Source organism: Neoarius graeffei, chromosome 9 (genome assembly GCF_027579695.1).
Source record: "Neoarius graeffei isolate fNeoGra1 chromosome 9, fNeoGra1.pri, whole genome shotgun sequence".
Taxonomy (NCBI): Eukaryota; Metazoa; Chordata; class Actinopteri; order Siluriformes; family Ariidae; genus Neoarius; species Neoarius graeffei.
Window position 1 is genome coordinate 85,174,303 of NC_083577.1, and position 14,231 is coordinate 85,188,533.

The 14,231-nt window shown below is 42.4% G+C and overlaps 1 protein-coding gene across 4 annotated transcripts in view; it reads left to right on the top strand.

The window, feature by feature from the left end:
* The window catches only part of gpr156 (G protein-coupled receptor 156), a 115,541-nt gene extending 102,279 nt beyond the window's left edge, over positions 1 to 13,262 (top strand). For 3 of the 4 annotated variants that reach the window (XM_060930414.1, XM_060930413.1, XM_060930412.1), the window contains exon 10: positions 4,809 to 7,717. In XM_060930414.1, coding sequence (XP_060786397.1) covers positions 4,809 to 6,095 — 1,287 coding nt within the window. In that variant the 3' untranslated portion in view covers positions 6,096 to 7,717. Of the gene's footprint in view, positions 1 to 4,808; positions 7,718 to 13,237 lie in introns of those variants that run through there. The other variant, XR_009655393.1, reaches the window with a different exon arrangement.
* The last annotated feature ends 969 nt before the right edge of the window (positions 13,263 to 14,231 follow it).

Below are 14,231 nucleotides of genomic sequence, written 5' to 3' on the forward strand. Positions count from 1 at the left end.
GCCTTTCAGATTTTAAGTGCAGGTCATTTAAATAATTTTCCCCGACACCCAATTATTTTTGTTGAATGGACCAAAAGCTACTGAATTCGAATCACAGACTTCCAATTTTATTCGTTTTTTAAAATAGAACAATTTAATGAATTTATCTTCACGTGGTCCTAAATTCTCCACTATTTTTTCCTGCTTCACCATGACCCAATACAAGATACTACGTCATGCATCACGTGGTGGGCTTTCCCCGTTCACGCAAGGCATTGTGGGATACAAATTTGAAACAGGAGAGAAAAATGGAGGACGTGAGTGTGCGAATGAAACGTGAAAGAGCGACTACAGTAACGGAAAGAAAGCGAGTTGAAAAGATGTTATGTTATATACGAAGGAAAGGAAACGCAGGACCAAACTAATAAATATCGGTGCTCAGCGAGCACCTCGGTGTGATCAGCTGTTCGTTTAGCGACAGAATGATGGAACTGTCAGTGCACGCTCAAAGGGAAACCGGCGCGTACGCACACACACACACACACACACGGACTTCCTCTGTCTGCTTGACTGCGCCAAGCGAGCGATTTCATGCACATTATTTGCTTTAATCCCCTCAAATTAAATAACTTCCCAACCACAGAATGGCCTGATATTTTGTGAGATGTTACAGAAATAAACAGATATCACAATGACCAATGATAAGTCCGCTTGATTTTTTTCATTTAGAACATCTTGTATTAATGTATAATGATGACATTTCAGAACCCCGCAATTTCAAAATTTCCTGATTAATCGCTTTCAGGTTTAGATTAATTGTGGTTAAATTCACATTTTCACCTCACATATTTATTACTTTTTTTGTTAATTTGATATACACTCTTAGAAAGAATATGCTAAGCATGAAAGAACAGCTTATAATTTTATCCACTGAAAAAACAAACAATGTCTCTGATTAAGACGTGTCTCCTCCAACGTGATCCATGAAGAGAAAGAAAATGTTTCATGGACTTTAATTAGGTTTTATTAATAGTAATTAAATAGTCATATTTATGTATTTAATATTGGCTGCTATGGTATGATTTTTTTTTTTAAATTTACATCCAAAATATAAATTTCTCACTTTCAAACCATTAGACAGTGAAGCTGGACTTAATCCTGTTCTTCACACGAGCTGATGTTGTGCTTAAGTCCAAGTACAGAATCGTGTATAAACGAGACGCTCTGTTTGACTCGAGTACCCTGTATGAGTAACTTCCATGTAAATTCTGAATCACAGTTCATTCTTAGCACTTAATTCTGGACTTGTGTCTGAAAACGGCTCAGTAGCGGCAATAATATCTTTGAGAGATCTCCGAGAGACGTGCTGTAGTCACGCAAGAATGTGTTGCTCTGTCCACTTCGTTCACAAGAGAAAATAAAAGCTCTGGGGTTAATTCCAGATGTGTTACTTGCAGCTGGAGTCTACGTTGTTCAGTTTGACACCTCAGCTTTTGGTGCAATTACTTCTGATTCCTTACTTGTGAACTAGAGAGACTGTTTAGACACAGTTTGGTCTTGTATAATTAAATCCAGTGTAAACATTAACTTTATTGTAATTTCAGTGTGATGGAGTACAGAGTGTAAAAAAAAAAAAAAATCCACCCAGTTATTTATACACTGCACTGTATAGCAGATGAACACAATTTGCACTTTGTGAATGCACTTTGGGATCGTCGATGCACAGGTATGGCCTTTCTGTGATGCCCAAACTGTAAGGCAGTTATCCTGTGAGCTGTAAGATTTGTGGTTTTGTGACGGGTCCTGTTGAGGATTCCAGAGCTGGGCGTGAGGAACTTGTAAGCCATGCGTCACTGAGCCATGTCTGAGGTCTAGCCCTTTTGTTTTACATTTCCCCAAGGCACCACTTTAAGACCTCACATCCTGTGAAAGCTTTTCCTGCTCCATTCATTCACTTGCAGAGATCTTTATCAGTCCAGAGTGCGGTTGATGTTTGTCATGGCCCACATGATTACAGAGACCAACCATTGTATGTATAAACGTTCTGTAGAAATTTGAACTGATCGAGATACAGATCACAGTTTTTACACTCTTGGGGGGGGAAAAAGATTCCACTTAGTGCTCCAAAGGGTTCACTTTGGACCTCTAGGAAAGCCCTGTAAGGTAAAACAGAGGGGTTTGTTTTCAAATGATTCCCTGCAGAATCAGTTTAGAAAGCTAGAACTGATAAGCAGCCAAAAAACCCTTAAAGAACAAACTTTTTTTTAATTAGTATGCTAGATCAGCAGTTGTACTCCGCAGAGTTGCTGTACACCCTTTCGAAAAAAGAACCCTAAGGCATTCTTATATTTGCACCCTTTCGTTCGATATACAACCCGACGACAGAGGGTTTCCCCTTTCATTACATTACATTAATGACATTTAGCAGATGGGGGCGGCGTGGTGGTGTAGTGGTTAGCGCTGTCGCCTCACAGCAAGAAGGTCCGGGTTCGAGCCCCGTGGCCGGCGAGGGCCTTTCTGTGTGGAGTTTGCATGTTCTCCCCGTGTCCACGTGGGTTTCCTCCGGGTGCTCCGGTTTCCCCCACAGTCCAAAGACATGCAGGTTAGGTTAACTGGTGACTCTAAATTGACCGTAGGTGTGAATGTGAGTGTGAATGGTTGTCTGTGTCTATGTGTCAGCCCTGTGATGACCTGGCGACTTGTCCAGGGTGTACCCCGCCTTTCACCCGTAGTCAGCTAGGATAGGCTCCAGCTTGCCTGCGACCCTGTAGAAGGATAAAGCGGCTAGAGATAATGAGATGAGATGAGATGAGACATTTAGCAGATGCTCTTATCCAGAGCAACACACCCAGACCAGCCTGGGGAGCAGTTGGGGGTTAAGCACCTTGTTCAAGGACACTTCAGCCATTCCTGCTGGTCCAGGGAATCAAACTGGCAACTTTTTGGTCCCAAAGCTGCTTCTCTAACCATTAGGCCATGGCTTTCAGAAAATGTTCCAAGTAGAAATCTAGAAACAATAACCATCCAAAGTACCTCAGTTAACCACTCTTGAGGAACTCCCAAACGTTCTGTGTAGAACCCTGTATCAGACGGTTTCCCTTTTAGAAAAGACTCCAAGTTGATCCCTTTTATAAAACTGGAAACATTAACCACCTGAAGAACCAGTGATGAACCCTTTTTTTTTTAATTCATGGGCTAGATCAATAGAGTTACTCAGCAGAATTGCTGTACACTTAACAAAAAGAAGTTCCATGCTCTTAGAAAAAGTGTTAACTTTCGAACCCTATATGGATTTATGGTTTAGCCTCCTGGGAAGGTTTAATGTACCACCTAGCAACAGTTTCTCTTTTGAGAAAGCCTCCAAGTAGAAATCTAGACCTGTTAACCATCCAAAGTACTCTTAAGGAACCCTTTTTTCTAAGAGTGCATCGAGCACTCTCCAGGATTCTTCAGTTTATCACTCTTGAAGAATTCTCAAAGATTCTTTGTAGAACCCCATAACAGAGGGTTTCCGTAGAACTCCTTTAAAATGCTATAAATGTTAACTCTTTACTATCCAAAGAACCCATGAGGAACTTTTTAAGAGTGCGCGTACCTCTTCTCAGAGTTCTTCTGTTTGTCACTCTTGAGGAAAGGTTCTATGTAGAACAGAGGGTTTCCCGTTTTAGAAAGATTCCAAGTTGATCTCTTTTCGAAAGCTAGAACTATTACCCATCTGAAGGTAATATACAGGTTACTGTATATTACTCTCCCTTTCTCAGAGAGTAATATACAGGTTAGATCAGCAGTTTTTCTCAGCAGAATTGCTGTACACTAAATAAAGTCTGGAAAATGTTAACTTTAGAACCATACAGTGGTTAGCACTGTTGCCTCACAGCAAGAAGGTTATAGGTTCGAGCCCAGCGACTGATGGAGGCCTTTCTGTGTGGAGTTTGCATGTTCTCCCCGTGTCTGCGTGGGTTTCCTCTGGGTGCTCTGGTTTCCCTCACAGTTCAAAGACATGTGGTTAGGTTAACATGGGATGGCCTTGGGCTGAGGTGCCCTTGAGCGAGGCACCTAACTCCCAACCTAACCCCCAACTACTCCCGGGGTGCTGTAGCATGGCTGCCCACAGCTCTGGGTATGTGTGTGTGTGTTCACTGCTTCAGATGGGTTAAATACAGAGAGGAATTTCACTCTGCTTATACCCGGTATGTACATGTGAAAGTTCTTCTTAAAGTTTGAGTTGGTCTCATGTCATCGTCGTCACTGCCAAACCCGATCCGTGCTTGAGGCGAACCATGTTTGGTTGACTTGGCCAGAATTGCAGCAGTAGGGTGGCCAGTTCCTTTCTGCGCACTCACACACACTTTCACCTATGGGCAATTTAGAGTAGCCAGTTAACCTAACCTGCATGTCTTTGGACTGTGGGGGAAACCAGAGCACCCAGAGGAAACCCACACAGACACGGGGAGAACATGCAAACTCCTGGTCCCATGTGCCATCCAGCAACAGACTTTTTTTCTTCTTCAGAAAAGCTTCCAAGTAGAAAAACCAGCCAAAGCTCTCTTAACCTCTGAAGGAACCCTTTTTTTAAAGAGTGCAACTTCAGCATTCTTCAGTTTGTCACTATGGGGGACCTCTTTAATGGTTTAATATAGAGCCCTACCTTAGAGGCATTCCCTTTCAGAAAGAAATCCATCTAGAAAGCTTTTTGAAGGCTACAATCATCAACTATTAATCCAAAGAGCCCACAACGAATGCTTTTTTAAAGACTGCACTAATATGTGTACTTGGATGAAGTTCTTTTCCCAACTGAAATGTGATTTATGGTTGTATGTGTTCTCCAGAAAGACGCAGTAATAAACAGCCTCCAGGAGCAAGTGAAGAACGCCAAGGACAAACTGCTGAAGCTGATGTCTGTGGGCCACCTGCAGGATGAAAGAGAAATGGACTCTTCCACCACCAACCTGAATTCCTCCTCTACCCAGACTACAGTGGTACCTCCCGAGCCTCCTGCTTCTCCTCTCCCCATGAGAGAAGTTACTGCTACGGCTGCTCTCTCCCCTTCACTGTATATGCCTCCTCCACCTCCTACACTCTCAGCTTATGAAACACCACCTTCTTCACAGATCCGAGAGTCCTTACCATCTTTCTCTCCTCACAGTCCAGACAGGGCTCCACAGAACTCCCAAGTCAGCCAGTTGAAACTTGAAAATGCAAGTTTGACTAAAGAGTCTCAGCCCAAACTGAACTTTAAGAGCACATCTGTCAGTGTCGAACCTTCTGTAGTAATGAACATGCCTTTAGATTCACCTGCTAACCTGATTACGTTGCATGATTCTACATCTCCGGCTTGGTCTGATCCACCTCCAGGTGCAGCAGGTTCAGCACTAGAGTCCTTTGTGCCTTCAGGGGTGGGTCGCCAGGGTTTTGTAAGCAGCGAACAGCTGGAGGAGATTCTACACGATTTGAGCGTGGACGCCATAAGCAGCTCGCTCAGATCGCCAGACGGTGTGAGAAGACCCTCGAATCCTGCACCGGACATTTTCTCATCCCGATCAAATCTGCAGTTGTACCTTCCCAGCATCTCACCATACATGATGCGAAAACGCCGGCCTCCGTTTCACGCGTGCAGAAAGGGTCCTCCTCCATACTACTACCCAGGCTCAGCACCCCCTGGCTGTAGGAGGGGACGTGAACAAAAAACAGGCTCTAGCACTTCTTTGACGCACAAGGAATCCCATAATCGAGAAAGTGAAAGAAATGAAGCAAAGAAAGAGGACGAAAGCTCTAAGACATGGTGTGACTCAAATACCCAATCACGACCAGGGAGGAGGAGATCGAGACCCACCCATCGAGACTGTTCTTCTGTCAGACAGCCCTCAGATTCTTTAGTAGGACTTGAGAGGACCGGAGCTGCTGATTCTTATGGATATTCAGACTCGGAGTCCAGCAGCTCAGAGGATTACTGCTACTACCACCGGCCCTACTGTGAAACCTGCATGCACAGTCCTTATGCCTCCAGCGACAGCAGCAGCAGCTCAGAGACGTCCGACAGCGAGTACACAGAACTGGATCGCTTGTCACATCCTGTGGTCAACTTCAAAGAGGACCTCAAACCCACATTTGTTTGAAAAGAGAAGGAGGAATGAGACGTGGGGATCTGAACAGATCAGATTGCAGTAAAACATGGCACTACACACAGACCACACACAAACATGCAGTGAATTTCAGAAATAAATGCACAGATTTTGTGGCTGGAATGCTCGAATGCAAGTCCATGTAAATCTTTCTTCAGATGGCCTGCGAAAACATTTCACGTGGTGAATATAGATCCTGAAAACTACAGGCTGTATCTCAACAACTTGTGGCAAAGTTATGTAAGTAATAAAACATGTGAGGACACACTCTTCTAAGAAAATAATCCACCATGTGGTGGTGTGATGCGAAGTGGAAGTTTGTTACCACCTTGAAGTGGATTAGTTTCCACTAACGGCACACCGCAAAGTGTTTTATTCATCTTAAACTACAACAAATTGCCAGTACAATTTTTAAAAATGTATTAATGAATGACACATCATTCTTTACCTCGAGTCACTAAACCTCGAGTCCGAGTTCAGTCTCAAGTCCCCAGTGTTCAAGTCCAAGTCATGAAAGAAAATTTCGAGTCGAGTCCGAGAACAAGACTCCATCCGCACCATGTGATGGTGACTGTTGCTGCCTTTACGTGAAAGCGTCTCTGCTGCTGTCTCGGACTAATGTTACTGCTCGACTGTTCCATTTTAGTTAATAGGCTACAGATAAATAGCTTGTTCATCACTCAGCAAGCCCCGCCCACTATCAAGAGGGCAAATAACATGAGAGAGGGTTAACGCTAGCTAGTTCATCGCTCAGCAAGCAAGCCCCGCCCACTATCAACAGAGCAATGAACATAGTGCGTCACTTCCTTTTCTGGGTGGAGTCTTACCAAATGACGATTGAAGTTCGAGGTTGTCCCCGTCGTCTCCTCGATAGTTCTTCTACATATGGAACACACAGCAGTGCATTTTTTCCCACCACACGAGAAGTCTGGAGAAGCAAAGTGGACAATCCTAGCGGCGTCTCTCCAGGCATTTTAGCGCCGTTAACTTTAGTTTGTTCCTGACCATGACGTATGAGCAGGTGAATGTGCATTCTCTTGCATGGAATTAGTATAAAAATTATTGTAGATACAAATATCTTATGCCAAATTATTATGGCATGTTACAAAAAATCCAAGTCCTCGTCTCCAATTTACGAGTCCAAATGCAGTTAATGCACGAGTCCGAGTTATCAGTGCTCAAGTCCAAGTCAAGTCACGAGTCTTTAAAATTAGGGCACGAGTCGGACTTGAGTCCTGGACTTGAATACTACAAGCCTGATTTGTTCCCAATGTAACTCCAAAAGTAGTGAACAAATTTTGATGAAATTTTGAGGAAAAATGAGCCATCGGCCAAGGATTGTTCTACAATGTAGAAAATACAAAATACAGAAAAACCTATGAATGAGTAGAGAAGGGGTATACAAACTTTTGACTTGTACTGTATACCAAGGACCACTCTGATCACTCTGTCTAGTACCAAAGCACATATGAATCTTGATCCACTTTTGAAAATACTCTCCAAATTTAACACTCTTAGGATCGAATCTAGCTTGTGATAAAGTGACAGTCAAGTATTCATTTCCGATGCGATCCAAAGTCACTATTAGGTCTATATTTGAATTGAAACTTTTTTTTTTTTTTTACAACCCCGATTCCAAAAAAGTTGGGACAAAGTACAAATTGTAAATAAAAACGGAATGCAATGATGTGGAAGTTTCAAAATTCCATATTTTATTCAGAATAGAACATAGATGACATATCAAATGTTTAAACTGAGAAAATGTATCATTTAAAGAGAAAAATTAGGTGATTTTAAATTTCATGACAACAACACATCTCAAAAAAGTTGGGACAAGGCCATGTTTCCCCACTGTGAGACATCCCCTTTTCTCTTTACAACAGTCTGTAAACGTCTGGGGACTGAGGAGACAAGTTGCTCAAGTTTAGGGATAGGAATGTTAACCCATTCTTGTCTAATGTAGGATTCTAGTTGCTCAACTGTCTTAGGTCTTTTTTGTCGTATCTTCCGTTTTATGATGCGCCAAATGTTTTCTATGGGTGAAAGATCTGGACTGCAGGCTGGCCAGTTCAGTACCCGGACCCTTCTTCTACGCAGCCATGATGCTGTAATTGATGCAGTATGTGGTTTGGCATTGTCATGTTGGAAAATGCAAGGTCTTCCCTGACAGAGACGTCGTCTGGATGGGAGCATATGTTGCTCTAGAACCTGGATATACCTTTCAGCATTGATGGTGTCTTTCCAGATGTGTAAGCTGCCCATGCCACACGCACTAATGCAACCCCATACCATCAGAGATGCAGGCTTCTGAACTGAGCGCTGAGAACAACTTGGGTCGTCCTTCTCCTCTTTAGTCCGAATGATACGGCGTCCCTGATTTCCATAAAGAACTTCAAATTTTGATTCGTCTGACCACAGAACAGTTTTCCACTTTGCCACAGTCCATTTTAAATGAGCCTTGGCCCAGAGAAGACGTCTGCGCTTCTGGATCGTGTTTAGATACGGCTTCTTCTTTGAGCTATAGAGTTTTAGCTGGCAACGGCGGATGGCACGGTGAATTGTGTTCACAGATAATGTTCTCTGGAAATATTCCTGAGCCCATTTTGTGATTTCCAATACAGAAGCATGCCTGTATGTGATGCAGTGCCATCTAAGGGCCCGAAGATCATGGGCACCCAGTATGGTTTTCCGGCCTTGACCCTTACGCACAGAGATTCTTCCAGATTCTCTGAATCTTTTGATGATATTATGCACTGTAGATGATGATATGTTCAAACTCTTTGCAATTTTACACTGTCGAACTCCTTTCTGATATTGCTCCACTATTTGTCGGTGCAGAATTAGGGGGATTGGTGATCCTCTTCCCATCTTTACTTCTGAGAGCCGCTGCCACTCCAAGATGCTCTTTTTATACCCAGTCATGTTAATGACCTATTGCCAATTGACCTAATGAGTTGCAATTTGGTCCTCCAGCTGTTCCTTTTTTGTACCTTTAACTTTTCCAGCCTCTTATTGCCCCTGTCCCAACTTTTTTGAGATGTGTTGCTGTCATGAAATTTCAAATGAGCCAATATTTGGCATGAAATTTCAAAATGTCTCACTTTCGACATTTGATATGTTGTCTATGTTCTACTGTGAATACAATATCAGTTTTTGAGATTTGTAAATTATTGCATTCCGTTTTTATTTACAATTTGTACTTTGTCCCAACTTTTTTGGAATCGGGGTTGTACTTTATCTGAATTAGGACATATTGGAATAACAAAACCAGATGACTGCTGCCCGTAATTTCCTCAGACCGAGCCTGCGGTGTAGTTTCACCGACGAATCCGACCTCTCTCTCTCCCCTAATGCTCTGCTTTAGGTCTTCCTTGTGACGAGTTTCATTTCCACACGTTTGCATGTTGAAATGTAAGAAAGATTTAGAACTGTGGATTCATACTGTACATTCCCGGGTTTCACTGCAACATACTTTATTGTAACATGATTGTATTTCTGTATACAGTAGATTATACACTCGCCAGCCACTTTATTAGGAACACCCATCCAGCTGCTGTTCTGTTTGATGCGGTTCTCTAATCAGCCGATCCCTCGACAGCAGCACGACGCATCAAATCACGCAGATACAAATCAAGAACTTCGGTTAATGTTCACAATGTTCAAACGTCAGAATGGGAAAAATTGTGATCTCACAGTGAAGTGTGACTTTCTTTCACTGTGGCAGGGGTGTCGGTTTGAGTTTGAGCCAGATGAATATTTTTGGTTTGAGTTTTCCAGAAACTGCTGATCTTCTGGGGTTTTCACACACAACAGTCTCTACACAGAAAGATGCAAAAAACATTGAGTGAGTGACAGTTCTGTGGGTGGGAAAGAATAAAGTCCTTGTTGATAAGAGAGGGTCAGAGGAAAATGGCCAGTGCCAGCCGAGCTTCCCAAAAACATCGTAGCACAAAGATCATTGTTAAATGGTTGAGCGAGCAGCACAATGAACATTCTTTCTCCTAGTTAAGAGGCTCTTAGCGTTAAGAGGCTTTTGGGAAACCCACCCGAAATTGGTCTGAGCTGCCAGGAAGGATATAGTAACTCGTATAGTCACTCTTTACAACCGTGGTGAGCAGAAAAGCACCTCAGCATGCAAAGAAAACAGAAGAATACATTGGGTTCCACTCCTGCAGCCAAGAACAGGGATCTTAGAATCAAGAACAAGTTCCTATTAAAGTGGCCAGTGAGTGTATACGGTTATACAGTATATTTGGTCTATATTTGATTTAGCTCTTGTTTTGTGCTCTATGGAGCACTTGCATGTGACGTCACATCCGATCCAGATTGTCAACAGACGCCACCTTGTCGGTCAAACGCCATATTTCCGCCTTCTACTTCTACCTTTTCTTCTGGAAAACCCTACTATATACAATTCTACTACAACGTCAACTCCACTGAAAATCGATAAAACATAAGACGAGTGGAATCCTGTGTCTGAGTCAAATCAAATCAAGTTTATTTGTATAGCGCTTTTAACAATAAACATTGTCGCAAAGCAGCTTTACAGAATTTGAACGACTTAAAACATGAGCTAATTTTATCCCTAATCTATCCCCAATGAGCAAGCCTGTGGCGACGGTGGCAAGGAAAAACTCCCTCAGACGACATGAGGAAGAAATCTTGAGAGGAACCAGACTCAAAAGGGAACCCATCCTCATTTGGGCAACAACAGACTGCCTGACTATAATATTAACAGTTTTAACAGGTATAACCCTCAACTGTCCTCATGGGGCCGTCCTTCACAGGAGTGGGGCGATAAAACTCCGACCAGACACAGGGCACCAGGATGGATCAAGCAGGTCCGAGGGGCAGAAGAGGCCAGCATCTCAATCCTAGGATCAACATGTAACTCAGAGGGACAGATTGGGGGGGGGGGGAGAGAGAGAGAAAGAAAACACAGGTTGTTAGGTATGCCCTAAAAATGACAAGTATTAAATCTGTGTGGTAGACTCGCAGAGACAAGAGTCTTTACATCAGGCATAACACACAACAATGGCATGTTAATATGGTAAAATATATCATGACCTGCTCTGGCTGGATGCTTGATTGGGTGATGGGAGCACACTCCTCAGCAATGATGAGATGCAGATGGGACCCTTAGGGCTGGCCAAGACAATTCAGTTACATTTCACCGGGTCTGGGACATGCGACAGAATGTCTGACGGCCGATTCCCTGCAGGCTACGATAGCCAGTCGAGGTCTCCACCCTCTCCACCAAAAGATTTCCTGTTGACTCCATGTAACTCAGAGGGACAGATTTGGGGTGGGTGGGGAGGGAAAGAAAACACAGGTTGTTAGGTATGCCCAATGTCACCTGAATAAGTAGGAACAGTATACATATTGCACCGAGTACAAGCAGGGACTCCGGCAACTAACTATGACAGCATAACTAAAAGGAGAGAGCCAGAAGGTAACACAGGCATGAGGGAGCCCCGGGACATAAAGCAGCCAGCCACTACACCGTCAACAAACTTGAGTGAGCAAGCGAGTGGGGACTGACAGCATCCATACATCCCAGTTTACCAAAACACTCCATGTCTGAGGACCCTCCAGATCTACTCCTTTACCTCATAAACACCATTAACAAAAGGCTTGACTAAACAGATATGTTTTCAGCCTAGACTTAAATGCTGAGACTGTGTCTGATTCCCGAACACTACTTGGAAGGCTGTTCCAAGGAGTCCTTCCCTTTCAAGTGTGGGAAACCCATGATGCTCACATACACTTGACAGTAGGCTGCCACGGGACCCTGACAGGCGTGCAAAATGGATTGCTGCTATCAGGTATACCATATATACAGTAATAGTGATAGACTACTGATACTTGATCTAACTGATAATATAAAATATTCAACCATAATAGTGGATATACTTATATCTCAATACTTAAGTGACTTACCCGTCCAATGAGGATTGCTATTTTCTTGTTTACAAGATGCCACATCTGAGGGCGGCTGACAAATCCTGAATTTCTGTAAAGATAACTATCCAGAGATTTATAAGCACGCAGTGCTTCACCACTGAACAGTGAGGGAAAGTTAATGAGGTAATTATACACATCTGGGTATTCCACCTCTGGCAGTTCAATATCCACTGACACGGTCGTGAAAACTACGTCCGGTAATCGATAAGGGTCACTAATCTGTAGGTCGTTTATTTTAGACATATATCTAGTTCTGTTCATTAGAAAAATGAGCCGTGTAGTCCGTCGGTTGAAATTGATCCATTTTGTATACGAGTGCAACAATATTCAGCTGTGTTTTTTACCGACAAGATGGCGGCTGTTTACATTCCGGTCACGTGACTGCAAGACGTCTATTCCCCTGAATACTCTCATTACCCACAGGGACAGAAAATGATAATACACTGGTTTTAGCCTCAAGCCTGGCCTGAGTTTCCCAAAAGCATCGCAGCACAAAGATCATTGTTAAATGGTTGAGCGAGCAGCACAATCAATGCTCTCTCTCTCTCTCTGAGTTAAGACGCTCTTAGCGTTGAGGCTTTTGGGAAACCCACTGCTGCGTAAAGGGAGAAAGAGCTAAGAGTAAAGCACTGGCCAGGAAGAAGGGCTCGTGTTTACATTTTATTCCTCTTAAAAGTTTTTCATGTGTCAATTCTGACACCTTCGTGTATGATATATTTAAAACATTCACATCCATGTACTGTACACACAGTGGCGTTAAACTGGGTGAAATGCACTATGACTGAAGCAAGGCACATATTCTGAACTGCTTAGAGAATTTCCTTTTGGTTAAATCGTCCAATCAAAAGCTCTTTTCAGCCATTTTAGCTGTTATTCTCATGATTTAACGCATGTTCTCAGTAAAGTCTCAATCTGTAGATGTGTCCGAATATCCGTCTTTAAAAAGAGACCGAGCGGACGGTGAAACGATGAAACCACTTCGCTGATATTTGTTCGTGTCATACAGTTTGTACAAAGGTCAAATTTTAAACTGTAACGTTTGTTTTGCATTTCTATTTATTCCTCAAATTTATATTTGAGGTTATTGTTTTGGAGATGTTTGTGTTGATACCTAGATACAGTTTTTGTTTATTATTTATGTAACTTAACATGCTTTTTTTTTTTTTTTAAAGATTGTTACCAGTGACTGTCTCAACTGCTGTTTGGCTGTGCTGGTTTACATTAAACTGAAATTGTTGCTTTCACACTTTTTTGGTTGCTTTTTTTTGTTTTAAAGAGAACGTATTATGAAAAACTCACTCATTGTTTGTTGTGCACATACGTTTGGGTATATGGAGCCCACCAACCCACAAACTCTGAAATAAGACGCCCAGTCAGTTCTTTTTGGGCTCCTGTTTCAGAAAACATGAGCTTCAACAACAACAATAAGCCATCCAGATTTGGCTCCTCTTTCTATGTCACAAGGGGAGCTCATTAGATTAGAATTATGTATCTCTACTCATGGCTTTTGGGAATGAAATATTCATGAAAAGTGCTACCTGATTGGCCGGCAGAAGCAGGGGGTGGGGTAAACACTGGCTCATTATCATTTAAAAGGGACGCTTTGTGGGGGCGTCATGGCTCAGGTGGATAAGGCGCCATACCATAAATCCGGGGACCCGGGTTTGATTCCGGCCCGAGGTCATTTCCCGATCCCTCCCCATCTCTCTCTCCCGCTCATTTCCTGTCTCTACACTGTCCTATCCAATAAAGGTGCAAAAAGCCCCAAAAAATATCTTTAATAAAAAAAAAAAAATTTGCTTTATAATCATAGGCACCGATTTATAAAATTAATCGGGATGACAGACTTGTAACGTTATACAATTTCATAAACTGACATATCCTCTGAACTAAAAAAAGAGATGTTATGCCCTGTTTGACCACAAATACATATTTCCATACAAAAAAAAAAGAAATGGTCATCCATTAAGCCATAATATACAAAGTATTATTATTATTATTATTATTATTATTATTGTGTGTATTTCATTTACATTGAGACAAAATGCTAATTTAAGATTACATCTAATTACACTGAGTATTGATAATACTGTCATGTTTGTATGCAAATCTCCAGTTTAAGGTAATTGCCATTAATTACTGACGTCCCTGAAACACAAGTTATAC